The sequence below is a fragment of the Mustela erminea genome, chromosome 6 (genome assembly GCF_009829155.1).
Source record: "Mustela erminea isolate mMusErm1 chromosome 6, mMusErm1.Pri, whole genome shotgun sequence".
Lineage (NCBI taxonomy): Eukaryota > Metazoa > Chordata > Mammalia > Carnivora > Mustelidae > Mustela > Mustela erminea.
This window is the reverse complement of record NC_045619.1, coordinates 125339386-125354303: the sequence shown is the minus strand read 5'-3', so window position 1 is coordinate 125354303 and position 14918 is coordinate 125339386. Positions and strand designations below refer to the sequence as shown.

At 45.1% G+C, this 14918-nt stretch overlaps 1 protein-coding gene across 5 annotated transcripts; it reads left to right on the top strand.

The window, feature by feature from the left end:
• The first annotated feature begins 1920 nt into the window (after nucleotides 1-1920).
• On the top strand, nucleotides 1921-13868 carry SKIDA1 (SKI/DACH domain containing 1). 5 transcript variants are annotated; one of them, XM_032349594.1, is made up of 3 exons: nucleotides 1921-1952; nucleotides 7963-8788; nucleotides 9679-13868. In XM_032349594.1, the coding sequence occupies exon 3, from the start codon at nucleotides 9792-9794 to the stop codon at nucleotides 12516-12518; it is 2727 nt and encodes a 908-aa protein (XP_032205485.1). In that variant the 5' UTR covers nucleotides 1921-1952; nucleotides 7963-8788; nucleotides 9679-9791; the 3' UTR covers nucleotides 12519-13868. The 5 variants fall into 5 exon arrangements, with proteins under 5 accessions (XP_032205485.1, XP_032205486.1, XP_032205487.1 ...); XM_032349596.1 differs by lacking the exons at nucleotides 1921-1952; nucleotides 7963-8788 and adding an exon at nucleotides 9224-9569 and having other exon boundaries at nucleotides 9679-10461; nucleotides 10723-13868; XM_032349595.1 differs by lacking the exon at nucleotides 1921-1952 and having other exon boundaries at nucleotides 7421-8788; nucleotides 9682-13868.
• The last annotated feature ends 1050 nt before the right edge of the window (nucleotides 13869-14918 follow it).

Sequence of the window (14918 nt, the reverse complement as noted above, 5' to 3'; positions counted from 1 at the left end):
CCGCGGGACCCCTCCCTCGCGAAGGACGCGCTCGGAGAACAGCGAACTGCAGCGAAAGGGCCGAACAATGGGGGCGGCCGGGCGCGAGGAGCCCGGCTCCCGCTTCCCCGGCGGCGCAGGCGGCGCGCCCGGCCCCCGCCCACCGCGGCCCTCCCCGCCCGCGTTTTCGCGCTCGCCTGGCCGGCCGCAGCCTTCCTCCCGAGCGGCGCAGCCCGCAGCCCGGCCCGGCGCCCGCCCCGCCGCCCAGCGCCCCGCCGCCTCCGCGCGCCTCCTTCCCCTTCCCAGGCTGGCCCTCCTCCTCCTCCTCCTCCACCTCCTCCACCTCCTCCACACTACGACACCGCGGCGCTTCCTTCGGCGACTCCAGCTTTGGCTGCGGCCGCCGTCCCGCTATTTCGATGATATATATTTAAAATTTCCTCCTTTATTTCCAGAAGTGGTCGAAATGTCTCACTTACACCTGAACTTTAATATGCTATTTCCCTCCGGAAAATATTCCTCAGGAAATCCAAAATCTAAAAGGAAACACAGCAAATTCAATAAAACCCTTGAACTCTAAATGCATTTCGTATTTTTGTTCAATTTTAACGTATTTATGTCGTCCAAACTGGCAAAAGAACTCTCCCCTCTCTTTTTATTTCCTCCTTTAAATATTGTTATTTTTAAACTCTCCACCAAATGCGTTTTGACGAGAGGGCAGAGACTGTGTCCGGCAGCACGCAGCAAATCAGAGGTTTTATCTTACGCCTCCTGGGACGGAAAAAGAGTGGAACGTGGACGAGGGAGCTTCTAGGGAAGAAAAGCAACACAATTCGCTGGGGACGAAGCCGGACCAGGCGGGAGGGGTGGGGGGGGCCAGCGGGGGCGTCCAGGGCCCTCGGGCTCCGAGCGGAGTAGCCGGCCAGGGGAAGAGTGGAGGTTTTAAATAGCGGGGGCCGGGAGGGCGGTGGGCCCGCGCATGACGGTACTTTATGAGAAAGGATAGGGCGGCGGATGAGATTACTTTGCTTTCTCAACCCCCCCCCCAAAAAAAAAATAAAGTTAGAGGGAGGCGGAGAAAACAGCCATCCTTATTTCCTCCCCATGTTTCCGCGGAAGGACCGGGCTGCGGCGGGCAGGGAGAGGGCGCGGGACAGGCGGACCAATAGCAGTCAACAGGTCCAGGCCTCAGCAGGGCAGCGGGGCCGGGCCGCCCGGCCCCCCTCCCCTCGGGTCTCCTCCCCATCTTCCCCTTCCCTCCCCTCCCCCGCAGGCCCAGCCCGGCAGGGGAGGCCGGCTCTGCACTCCCCGCCCCACGCGGCCTCAGTGCGGCCGAGCGGCCGGGGCTCTCGGGGTGGGGGTGGGGCGGGGGTTCCCAGCCGGAGAATCCTCCCCCGGGGCTGGCGGCAGGGGTAGGGGGGAGACGAGGGGGGAGTCGAGGGGGAGGGGATGGAAATCGGGGAATGGAGGATTAGGAAGGACTCGAGCTCGGCACGAGCGCGGCCCGCGCGAGGGATCCTGGGTAAAAAGTGGCCGCGCGGCACCGGGAGAGCGCGGAGAGGAGCCGGGGTCAGAGGTCAGGGCCCTGGAGCCCCGCGAGCAGAGCCCCCCACGTGAACGCAGCGAGCAGGAGGAACCTTTTTGTTTTCGATCGCGCCAGCATGCTCCCCTGTTGACCGAGCTGCTTTTCCCGGGCCGCTGGAGAGAGTAGCTCCATCCCGGATCTCCTAACCCCACCCCCCCTTCCACCACCAACACACTACCCAACTCTACCCTTCCTCTCAACTCACTTCCCAGCCCCCCGTACCGGGCTTGCAATAACGCAGTAAATTTGCTTTAACAACAAGTGGGGGTGGCTGCATTTACTCCTCCCTCTCCTCTCTCCTCTCTCCACCCCCTCCTCTTGCTGCGGCTCTTGACACTACTACAAACCAGGACTATAAACATAAACATGTGTCACTGTAACTGGGCAGGTAATATACGGATTTGGGGTGGGGTGGAGGGGGGCTTGGTCGCCGCTTGGGGGGCAGTAAAAAAATGTGTGTTTCACGTGCTCGACCGCTTTGGGGGCTCCCCCCACACACCAATCCATTTATATAATGCCGCCGGCACTCGGTCACTTACTCATTCAACCACAGAGACCCACAAAGGCAGACTTGCCGATAACCACCGTACCCCCAAAGCAAATACATTTAAATACGAATCTCTCGCCTTTCCGGGCCACCGATGCCACTTCTATTAGCAAACAGTAGCGTCAATACTTGAATCCCCTTTCCTTTTTACAATTTCTTTTCCACATAGCAATAGAGAACATTTTTCGAGCAAAACAGTACCACCACTCCCTTGCCATGGACAGTACCTAAAGATCTTGTACGCAGAAATCCTTTCAAAGAGCAAGAAAGGCTATTTAAATAACCGAGTTCGAAATCTGTAATGTAAAGGTTATTTCCTGGGCTTTGCCTTACATGCATTTAGCAACTTCTGCTGTAAGTTGCTGCGACTGGCGCTGTGGAGATTCGCCACAGCAAGCCTTTCTTATTATTATTTAGTCTATATTTACACTGCCGCTCAACTTTTTTTCTCATCCTTAGTTCAACAAGCCTAGCAACAACTACCTAATTTAGAGTATGGCGAATCCCCTCGCAAGCTAAAAAGCTTGGAACCGAGGAAGATATAGAAAATGTTCAGATGGAGAAGTGGTTCCCTTTGTTCTTTCATTGTTTCTCTACGAACTGGTGGATACAAGGACAAACACTTACCTTCTCTTCTTTTTGCTCCAAAAACCAGGCGTTCCCATCAGCCTTAAAATATACAATCCACCTTGAAAGTAACTACGAATGTCGGGAGAGTTTGTATTCCATTCTTTTTCGCTCTCTGCCCTCTTTTAGCGTAGGATTAAGTTGCCGAGCACGTTGCTGCAAGCTGTAGCCCCCCGCCTTAGTGAATCGGTCACGTTTAGGACCCTCTAGGTCCATCCTAATTCTGCCAGTAGAATTGAGGGTATTGGAGCTCTAAACTTTCAAAAGGAAAGGGGCCTGCAACTACCCAGAAAACTTAAGGATACCCTGAAAATTTTTACCGCTGTAATTTTGTACCACATAACCAAGTAGGATTTGCCAGGAAATATTAGATATTTCTTGGAGTAAAGTTTTTTTTTTTTTTTTTTTTTGTACTTAGCAACGTGCTACTTAGACAGATGGAGTTAAAAGGCAGATCTGTAAGGGCATTTACTGAACAGTACGTTTTCCACGATGTTTGTTATGTCATGTGTTTTTCAAAAACACAAACAAAACACACCACTGGAACTGAAAAAGGAAGGAAATAAAAGTTTGAATTATAATGTTGTGGAATGACATAAAGAGAGGCGTTTATTTGAAATTCGTTACTGTCAAAATTGGCCTCAAAAGCGAAAAGTAAGCTTTTCAAAGTTGAAAGACTTTTCATTCTATGATTCCAAAATTTAAAAACAAAAACAAAAACAACTTTTCCGGTTAGGGGGTGATATTTGTCAGTGTTTACTGCCCAGCCCAGTGGGCATTGCTGCCCAAATCTTGTTTAAATCTGATTATGATGTGATTTGTTGAAGTCATGAATATGAAATGATCCTTGTGTATCTATAAATGCGAACTTGGGATTTTTTGATCTCCCGCTTTTTTTGTATGCGCCCAGTAGCTGCCGCAGTGGAAGACAGTGATTGGCTCCAGTGCTCCTAGAAGGATTTGGGCTGAAGCCAGGGGAACAGAACCAGAGGATTCCCTTTCCAGAGACCATCAGGCCCCACATGTCTTATGTTTCCCTTCTCCCCTCATGGGTGCTCAGACTTTCTGTCTGGCTTCAGCAGCCTATAGGTAGGCCTCAACACTCGGTATCATCACTTCAGTTTCTATACATTTGACCCTTGCGGAAAATAAACAAAAATTTGGGCCCCACAAATACATTGGAGGTCTTGATATTTGTGTCTTATTTAATATATCAACACTGAACTTTCTCAGGTTTTTTTTTTTTTTTTCTACATTCAGGATCAATTGAGAGAAGCCCTGGTGTCTCATAGGAAAATATTGCAACAAAACAAGATAATTGGGGGGAAAGGCTGTTGCAGTAGGAAAAGTGGCTTTTCGTTGATAGCATTTAATTGGAATTAAAAGATTCTTTAGCTGTAAACATTCTTTATTTATTCAGCACACATAAGCAGGCATTGTTTTATCACCATCATAATTATGGTGTCCTTTAAACTGGCTGATAGCAGGAAAGATAAGAGAATGTGCCTGTAGATTCAGATCAGTTTTCGCTCCTCTCTTTCTTTCCCTTCCTCCCTCCCTCCCGTCTCTCTATACACTTCCCCCCACCCCCATTCCTTCCTTGGTCACTAGGGTCCCCCACAGCCCTTGAGATGAGGAGAGCAGGAAGATTGTGGCCTAACCATTTCTTACATCATGAAAGAGATTTGTACCACACTCTAATTTAATGCAATGTATAACCTTCTTGTCTCCTGTGTTTACAACTGCTTTTTAGCTTGCAATATATGTTATCTAAAGAGTTGTCTATTGCTCACCTGTATAAAATCTTGTCCACTAGGTTTTGTTGCTTTACCTTTGTCTGATTTAGAAAGTACACTCTTAGGGCTTTTTCAGAACAAAGCCTCACAAAAACCCCTTTACCTCCAAGGATTTGCAAATTTATAAAGCCTGCATTGAATTCAAGATGGGTCAGGGGGCAAAAAAAGGGTAGAAGGTCACTGCATTTTGATTATGGGTCAGTAGACAACATGGCATATACTCTGTGTCCCAAACTTCTGTTAAAAACAGGATTTTAAAATGCCTAAGAACAGAAGGATGGGCCCTTTTGGAGACTTGCCTTGATTTGTTTGGATGAGACAAAAAGAAAAAAATTAAACAAAATATACTAAGTTGTAATTTAAGCTGTTCCTTAATTTAGCATTCCCTCCTCCATTCTCATTTCCCCTCCCAAAAAGCAGAGAACATGTGAAATTAGATAAATTTAGGTAAGGAACTGTTGATTATCACAATATTTTATTGTCCTATATCCTAAATTAATTCAGCCGTGTGAGACTTTATATTATTATTTTAGATTGTGTTATATGTAAGTGTTATAATTACTTTTGGCTAACAGTACAAGGGGCTTCTTTTATTCTTCTAACCAGTATACTTACATTGTTGAGGCCTTTGTGATGTCCCTTAGTCTTTTCTCTCTGAATTCTCTTTGAACAAAATGTGCCCAGCAATCAGTAAAACAAATGTATATGGTGAAGAGTTAGGTGGTGGTGATGGTGATGTGGGGAGATGATCCTCATTTAAATTATATGTGTATGGGTGAACGCTTGGAAGGAAAAGGATTATTTTAATGCTCTTCAATACTTTAATTATATGACAGTTGTAGTGTAGAAATGCAAAAGTACTCTTAGGTTTTCCTTCAGGTTTTCAAAAGAACTTTCCCCATTAGTAAACTACTCCTGCAAATTGCTACTGCATTTCCCAGCTAACCATATAAAAGACTGTAAATGCCGTGTGCATTACTTTGCTCCAGAGGAAAGAGGTCAGACTGAATTGCAATGGTATTTAAACATAAAATACAGTGAAAATAAATCAAAATAGAACATCCAAAGATAAATTTAGCACATTGATACAGGATAAGTAAAGACAAATATGTTCATACCTTCATAGCCCATCACTTTAAAAACTGAAAGTACTGATTTTTTTTACAACAAATACAGAAGTAAGAGGACATTAAGAATATACTTCTATCTGTATTTGCCACGGTGGATTTTCCTATGGCAAGCAGCTTTGTTTCGGAAGCTGAAATACTTCTTATGATAGTGAGTCGATTGTGCATTCCTCACTGAGTAAATAATTACATGCAATTAACAAACTCAATGCTTATCATATATATGCCTAAATTCCCAATAAGTAATTCTCTATACTCTCAGAGACAGATATACACATAAATGTTAATTTGGGCATATATGCCCACATATGTATACACATTTGAGAAATATAGAAGTTGATATATCTTGTCTTAAAAAAGAATTTGAATACAGTCCATCATCTGAATTGGGTTCATCTTTGATTGTTGAGGCAGCTGACATGGTCAACAAATTTATCAAAGAAACCCCCTGGCTTTTGAAGAATAGTACTTTATACATCTGGATCTGCACATCCAGGCAAAGTAAGTAAATTATTGCATAACTTTAAGCATAATTGATAACAGACACCTTTAATTTTTCATCCCCATTCTTTTGGCCAGCTTTCACATTAATAATCTAAGCCATAAATGTTGGTAGCTATTGATCGAAATCCCCTGTGTGCATGCAAATCCATCTTAAAGTCCCCTGCCTTTCATGTGTGAGCGCTCAGGGGCCTCTGCTAGATCTTTTTATCGGGATCGACCCCCAATGTGCCTGGAGAAGACCCCGGATATGCAACGTGTGCTGATGGCCACAAGAAAGCTGTCTGTCACATTCTGTGTGTGTGTATGTGTGTGCATGCGTGTGAATGCGCTCACTCACGCCTTTACACATACACACACACACACACATACACACACAATAATGGGGAAGTTAAAGGAACAAAAGAATGTATTAGAAGAAGAAAGATATGTAATAAGAGTATTAAAAATGTGTAAGTGTAAAGGTGTCTGAGTGTACATGTAAAGATACTTGCATAAATTGTATATATAGACACATTTCCCAAGTCTTCTGGTCTTTATTTTTCTCTATTTGACCCAATAGATAGGACCTTCAGGGTTTTTTTTTTTAAATACATAATATTCTACTGTTTTTAAGAACCACCTATGTTACCAGTATTTTAAAGGTGGAAAGAGAGGAAGGAAGAGCAAAAAAGGGTAATTTTGAAAAGGTTACTAAATCATGTTGCCATGTGGAGGAGTAGGAGTGTGTGTGTGTGTGTGTGCGTGTGTGCGTGTGTGTGTGTGTTAATCTAAGTAGGAATGGAGAACAACTAGAACTACCTGGCCAAAAAAAAAAAAAAAAAAGAAAGAAAGAAAAAGAAGAAAAGAAAGAAGAAGAAGGGGGGAAAAAGGACGTTCTAGCCAACCTTTTGTAATGTCTTCTCAAAGGCTTTTTCTGAGTTTACTGTTTCTTGGCTGTTGGACTCTTTGGTCGAAATCTCAAAGCTGGAGGAGGGGAATTGGACGGGGGTGGGGTGGGAGGAAGAGAGCTTCAGTGTATAAGTGCATCAGGAGGAATTTTAAAACGACATTATTGTCGCTGGCAGTGGAAGACTCTGGTCATTCTACTTTAAAAAACAAACAGCAGCATCTGCTTTTTCTGGAAACTTTGCTTTCTGCTTAAACCTTTTGCATTCTGCCTCCTGTGAAAGTGAAAGAGAAAAAAACGCGGTGTGATAGATCCAGATGCAAAAGAAAGCCAACTCGGTGGATGGTATTAGCTGTGACGAGGCATTGTTCATTGCTGCCTCTCGGTTACGTTTAAAGCCTGAAATATCACGAGATCCATTCAATGATCCTTCTCTCATTCAAGGGACAAAAATGTAATTTGCTGTAGCTCTGATTTCTTGGATGGAAATGCTAGCCTTAGATTTCAAAGGCAAGAACGAGACATCGTGGTTTGTACACACATTGATTAAGTTGAAGAGCGGCGATTACATCTGTGCTGAGTGCAACAGTAGTCCAGGGCTGACTTTTCAAATCCCAACCTCTGAGTTACAGACTCTCTTAAATAGACTTCCTTAATTTCCGGATGCACTTCTTGAAATTCCCAATTCTCTTCAAAATTCCTGGGAAATTACTAGGGAGATGAGGGTGGGGGTGGGGAACTATGGCTGAGATTTCATGCAAACTACCTTTTTGTATGTCTGATTCCTCTGTTTTTATCTTTTTTTTTTTTTCTTTTGAGACATACCTGCTTGTGCTAGCCAGACCAGAGCAGGGGAAACTGGAACTTTTGAATGGGAAGGAAGAAATTATTGTACAATTCTTTTCTTGCAGGCTCAGAAATATCCGTTTATTCTTTTAACCACACGGATGTGTCTATTTTTGGAGGAACAAGGAAATATATAAATGCCTGGGTTGCATTTATGCTGTAGTTGCAAACGCCGAACTGTTAAGAAGATTTTGCCGAATTTTGCAAAGGAGCCAACAAGCCACCTTGGGATCCTGATAATGCAGCTGGGAAGACCATTGCTCTCATTTGGCAATATTTTGGATATCCTTGGAAATGACACCAAAATATGCTTTAACTTGACTAAGAAGAGGTTAAACAACATTGATATTCATCCAAAGTGATTTTTTTTTCTAAAGCAGATGCTTGGCTTTCATGGAAAAAATGAGAGTTGTGGAAGATTCATTTAAACTACCAACCGAAAGCATCATAGACCACTGAAATAGTCTGCGTCGTACATCAGCACTTTCTTTTCATCGTTATTACGTAAAACCTCTGGAAGCACCTTGGGCGTTTTACATTTTCTTTTCTTTGCTGCAGAAACAATCTCCTCCCTGGAATTCTGACCTGTCGTGAACAGGACCCTGGCAAAGACTGTGCTGGGGACTCTAGGACGATCCCGCCTCCAATCCAGCCTGGTTAATTGTGAAAAGTGTACACATTTCTGGCTTATCTATGCTTTGTTATGGGTCTGACGTGAAACTACCTCCTCCCCACCCCACCCCCCAGCAGAGAACCAAAATCCAGTTGAATTGTTACAGTGTTTCGGAGCTGGAGCCTTGAACTGCTTCCTTGGTCAAATAACTTTGTTTCTGGTTGTAAAAGGCATTTCAGGGGGAAAAAAAAAAAGGAAAATCGAGAGAAATCCAAAACGTAAGTCTACTGGGGTGGTTCACTGCGCGGGTTTAACTTTGGAGCTCCCAGCCGGTCTCCTTCTCCACTCCCATAAGGGAAATACCAGGCTATTCTGCACATTTTCGCTTAAGCTCCATTTTCCAAAGGAAAAGGGGGTGGGGTATGTCTATTTCGGCTTGATAATGTTTTTAAAATGCTTTTCTTTGAAATGATAATAGCTGCAGCGGTAAAATGCAAATAAAGAAAAAATAGGCAATATTCCTTTAAAGGCGAGTATACAGGGATTTTTTTTTTTTTTTTTAAGCGTACACACACTGGTTCAGATGAAGTCTGTGAGTCAGGCTGTTTCTGAGCTCCGATAGTTTAATGGAAAGATTTATATACCGACTGTATTATTTACTTTGGGAGGGGAGGTGGCAGTATAAGGGTATGCTAATTAGTGGGAGATTTTGGGGGGAAGGGGTGGAATATCAATTTTTATTGCATCACCTGTCAGGAGTGTCCAATCAGCGCTGGCTTTAGGGGAATTAATTGATGAAGGTGTCTCCGGACGAGCTCACTTCACTCTGTCATTTTATTTGTAGCTAAAGCAGCGGCGGGAATAGCAGCTGCATTTCTTTTCTCTTTCTCCCTTCACATTCCATTATCATAGTGCTCCAATGGAGAAGGAAGGAATAGAGGGGCCCAGGTACTGATCTGCATCGGGGACTTAGACCAATACACTGGCAGATCAGAAACCGGATGGTTTTTTCCCTCTTTTTAAAAAAATACGAAAACCAAAAAAAAAAGCAAGAATCAAGTCAGTGTAATTTCATGTTTTGTTTTGTGTTTTTTTTTTTTTTCCAATAATTTCGCCTAGAGTTTGGCACTCCCTTCGCCGGGAATAACAGTCTTTGTTATTTTATTAGCAGGATGCCTTGAGACACACGCAGCATCTGGTGGAGGATTAACATACATACATGTGTATGTATGCGTCACGTATATATTTACTGCAAATGGTGGGGATCATTTAGTGCCCGAGATGGGAGACCTGAAGTCAGGTTTTGAAGAGGTGGATGGCGTGAGGCTCGGCTACCTCATCATTAAAGGAAAGCAAATGTTTGCCCTCTCCCAAGTCTTCACGGATCTGCTGAAAAACATCCCGAGGACGACCGTGCACAAGCGCATGGATCATTTGAAAGTGAAAAAGCACCACTGCGATCTGGAGGAGTTACGGAAACTCAAGGCAATCAACAGCATCGCCTTCCACGCCGCCAAATGCACGCTCATCTCTCGGGAAGACGTGGAAGCGCTCTACACCTCCTGCAAAACCGAGCGCGTCCTCAAGACCAAGCGCAGGAGGGTCGGCCGGGCCCTGGCCACAAAGGCGCCGCCACCAGAGCGCGCCGCCGCCGCCGCCAGCCCCCGCCCGGGTTTTTGGAAGGACAAGCACCAACTTTGGCGGGGCCTGAGCGGAGCCGCGCGGCCCCTGCCAATCAGCGCGCAGTCCCCGCGCCCGGGCGCCGCCGCCGCGCGCCCCGCCGCCCATCTACCTCAGATTTTTAGCAAATACCCGGGCTCGCACTATCCGGAAATCGTGCGTTCGCCTTGCAAACCCCCTCTAAACTATGAAACTGCCCCGCTCCAGGGAAACTACGTTGCTTTCCACTCGGACCCTGCTTATTTTCGGAGCCTGCTCTGCAGCAAGCACCCGGCTGCCGCCGCCGCCGCCGCCGCGGCTGCCGCCGCCGCCGCCGCCGCCGCCGCCTACTACCAGGCGTCGGCGGCCGGGCCCGAGCCCAAGGCGGCGGCGGGCGCTGGAGGCCCGGTGAGCCTGACCTACCGGTGCAAGCGCAAGCGCGGGGGCGCCAAGGACTGCCTGCTCGCGCCCCACGCCGGCGCCCGCCGCCTGCTCCTGCTGCCCAGGTCCTACAAAGCCAAGGCGGCGGCGGCGGCGGCGGCAGCGGCGGCGGCGGCGGCCGCCGGGGCCACTTGCCTGGAGAGGTTTCATCTGGTTAACGGCTTCTGCACGCCTCCCCACCACCACCACCACCACCACCATCACCACCACCACCACCACCACCGGGCCCAGCAGCCGCAGCCGAACCACCACCCCCCACATCACCACCGGCCTCAGCCCCATCTCGGCGGCTTTCCCGAGAGCTGTAGCAGCGACTCGGAGTCCAGCTCCTACTCGGACCATGCAGCCAACGACTCAGATTTTGGCTCCAGTTTGTCCAGCTCCAGCAACTCGGTGTCCTCGGAGGAGGAGGAGGAGGAGGGAGAAGAAGAGGAGGAGGAGGAAGAGGAGGAGGAAGAGGAGGAGGAGGGGGGTAGCGGGGCCTCGGATTCCAGCGAAGTCAGCTCGGAGGAGGAGGACTCGTCCACGGAGTCGGACTCCAGCTCCGGCTCCAGCCAAGTGTCCGTGCAGAGTATCCGTTTCAGACGCACCAGCTTCTGCAAGCCTCCCAGCGTGCAGGCGCAGGCCAACTTCTTGTACCATCTGGCCTCCGCCGCCGCTGCAACCAAACCCGCTGCTTTCGAGGATGCCGGCAGACTTCCCGACCTCAAGAGTAGTGTCAAAGCGGAGTCGCCGGAGGAGTGGAATCTGCAGAGCTGGGCCCCCAAAGCGTCTCCGGTGTACTGCCCCGCCAGCCTGGGGAGTTGTTTCACAGAGATAAGGAACGATAGGGTATCTGAGATTACATTCCCACACTCTGAAATTTCCAGTACTGTAAAGAGAACTGACCTGACAATTAACTGCCTGGCGGAGGGGGCCTCTTCACCTAGCCCAAAGACAAACAATGCATTTCCACAACAAAGAATACTCCGAGAGGCGAGGAAATGCCTACAAGCAAGTCCTACTACACACTGTGCAGATAACAACACAATAGCTGCTAGGTTCTTAAATAATGATTCTTCGCGAGCAGCGGCAAATTCAGAAAAAGATTCCAAAATCCCTCATTGTGCTGAATTTGCTACGGATTTGTCCTCTTCACACACTGATTCTGAGGTGGATGCAGCAGCAGCAACTAAAACTGAGACTCCCTGCACTAACACAGGAGACAAGACCTTGCCATTTCTGCACAATATTAAAATCAAAGTAGAAGACAGTAGTGCTAATGAAGACTATGAACCTGACCTTATTACAAATAAGCTTAAGTGCGAGTGCAATGATACAAAGGGTGAGTTTTACAGTGTGACTGAAAGTAAGGAGGAGGACGCCTTGTTCACCACAGCCAAGGAAGAAGGTTTTGCATGCCCTGAAAAAGAAACTCCTTCCTTAAACCCACTGGCTCAGAGTCAGGGCCTTTCATGCACTTTAGGTTCTCCAAAACCTGAGGATGGGGAATATAAATTTGGTGCCAGGGTGAGAAAAAATTACCGGACACTAGTACTGGGAAAGCGACCTGTACTTCAGACACCTCCAGTCAAACCAAATTTGAAATCAGCTAGAAGTCCTCGTCCTACAGGTAAAACTGAGACACATGAAGGAACACTGGATGATTTTACAGTTATAAACAGACGCAAAAAGGTAGCCAGCAATGTAGCATCAGCAGTGAAAAGGCCATTTAATTTCATGGCAAATTTTCCTTGTCCACCATCACTCATTATTGGGAAGGATGGGGATTTGTGGCCGGCGTATTCCTTAAACACTACTAAGGATTCCCAACCTCCTCACAAGGCCCATCCTATATGGAAATGGCAGCTGGGCGGTTCTGCAATACCTCTTCCACCTAGTCACAAATTCAGGAAATTTAATTCATAAAAGTGTTTTGGAAGATATTTTCTTGAACCCTATTACCTTCCTTTTGTTGTAAACTGCACAGGATGGTTTGTACAAGTCCATTAATGTGTTACACCCCTTTTGGAGCCCTGGTTTATCGCATTTTGAAGACAGAAATCGGATTACTTTTTTCCCATTGCTGGGTTTTTTTTTTTTTTTGGTTTTTTTTTTTTTTTGGAGTAGGGTGGGGGCGGGGTGGGAGAAGGGTTGGTTTACATTCCACAGACTACTTCAGGCTAAAGACTCAAGTAAAACTCAGTTATTAAGGTAGAGCTGGAACACTTTACTGTTTCAATGCTAATAATGCACCCGGTACCTCAATTCAACTGCTACAAATAAATGTCAAAAGGTTGAATAATAAATATTACAATGAGCCATTAAGTTTATGCACTAGATTTCAGACCTGAAAGTGTAACTGTTAATTCAGTGAAAGTTTGTTAGGTTACATGGTTACACAGTGAGGTAGAAAGAAGTTTCTATGAGCCCAAAATGTTCTTTTCTGGAGCTCTTGTTTGTGGGGTATCTTTTCCTCCCCTCATTCCTTCTCCAAGAGTAGTTGCACTTAATTTCCTTCCTTCCTTCTTCCTTCCTTCCTTCCTTCCTTTCTTTTTTTGAGTGGAAAGATTGGGGAGTCCTCCTTGAATGCTGGTAAAAGCTGCCTCAGATATACTGAGCAAAATAAATATGAAATTGCCTTTTTTTTTTTTTTTTGGCAAAGGGTGTGATTTTACTTTTACAACTCCTCCTTGCAACTGGAAAAGTCCTTTTTGTGTTCTCACCCAAAGGTTTTAAATAAGTTGACTCTTACTCACTTTTATCCTGCTTGCCTTGTGGTCTGACTCCTCAAGTTTGACTCCTCAAACTTGCAAAACAATTTAAGTAGTTCTCTTAATAGCAGGATATTTTATGGTCTGACTCTTCATAGTGACAAAGCAGTAAATACAACCAAGAAAAGTAAAATGGGTCAGAGTTGTAGGAATATCCCAAATGAAAATTTGCAGTTCTTTCAGGGCTCTTTGGTACCAGAACTCAGGCACTAGGGTCTTATTACCTTTTACTTTTTCTGCATCTCTCTAAACTTCTGTTTTTAGACCATCCTGTGAATAAAGCAGGAGAGTTTCTACTGCAAGTGACAATCAGAGGTGACTATCTATATTTGCACTTAAAATCAAAGTAGTTCAACATGCAAATGGCTAGGGTCTAGCCCTTGGTAAGGGCCATGCTGGTGTACTATGTTGTGATGATGGAAGCAGTAAATCAAAATTATGGAAATTTGCACTGTTGAAAAGCATGCTTTAGCTTTATTTTCAATTAAAAACACTGTTTAAAATTCCTGGTTCCATACATTTCTACTTATTCCAGATTGAAGAACGGTTAACAGGAATGAATGGTTTTGTTGACACTTTCATTTGTACTGTTTTTGCCTGAAAGAAATGCATTTATTGGGTGTAGTGTTTTGTTGTAATACCATGTGATGAGGCCAGTCAGGTTCCATGCAAAAACACTGGATTTCTTTCTAAATAACAACAAAACTTTACAAACTTGTTACAAATCAAGTGCAAAAAGTTTCAGGTGTAAGGCAGTGAAGCAGAGATCAATTGCTATTTTAATGAAAGTTAAATCTGATCATTTTGGGTCCACCTCCCTTAGTCTGTCCAATTAATTATGTATTTCAGATCTTTGCCATGTTAAACCTAAGAAGTTGCATCTATAGATCATAAGTCATAAAACAAAACAAAACATCAATGAGATGTTTACTGTGTGAATTTAGTCACTATTATTCATGGAAATTCAGTCTTTTTTTTTTTCCTTTCTGCCCTTAACCTTCTAATTCCTACTCCCTTTGAAAATTTTATTTTGTCTATAAATGTTTCAGATAGATCTGGATGGTCTCAGCTCTAATTGCTGTATATGCTCTGTGGTTTTACTCTTACTCTAAAGGACAGAGGCTGAGAATACCTGCATCCAAATACATTTGGATGGAGTAAACAGATGCTTTGAACTGCCTCCCTTCCTTTCCTTCTTGAATGTTACCAGATGTAAGTTCACTGGATCCTTTTTTATTGGGATGATAGATATGGGCAAAGCAAAAATTGGGGGATGTTATCCTTGAATTCATGTTTGTGTATAATTCCAAAGACCAGTACAAGTTACAGTTAAAGCCCCCAGAAAGCTGAACAATTGGCTTCTCAGTCTGGGTTCTTTCCTCTTTGGAAGGCCATCCAGAATTTGGGTGCAGTGATTTGTCCTGCAAAATCAATCTGTAAAAAAGTGTGACATGCACACACTGGCAGTCTGTAATTTCTGTTCTTTAATTACTGCTAAGTCAAGAGAGTTCAAAGTATGATGACTACTACATTTAGGCTAGTACTTTTCTTACTG

What these genes read in the sequence shown, in the direction of transcription:
- SKIDA1 (XM_032349591.1), top strand. Translation starts at nt 9,512, where the DNA reads ATGGTTTTTTCCCTCTTTTTAAAAAAATACGAAAACCAAAAAAAAAAG. An exon ending in AAAAAAAAAGCAAGAATCAA is followed by an intron (nt 9,570 to 9,678) that starts GTCAGTGTAATT and finishes TTATTTTATTAG; the next exon opens with CAGGATGCCTTGAGACACAC.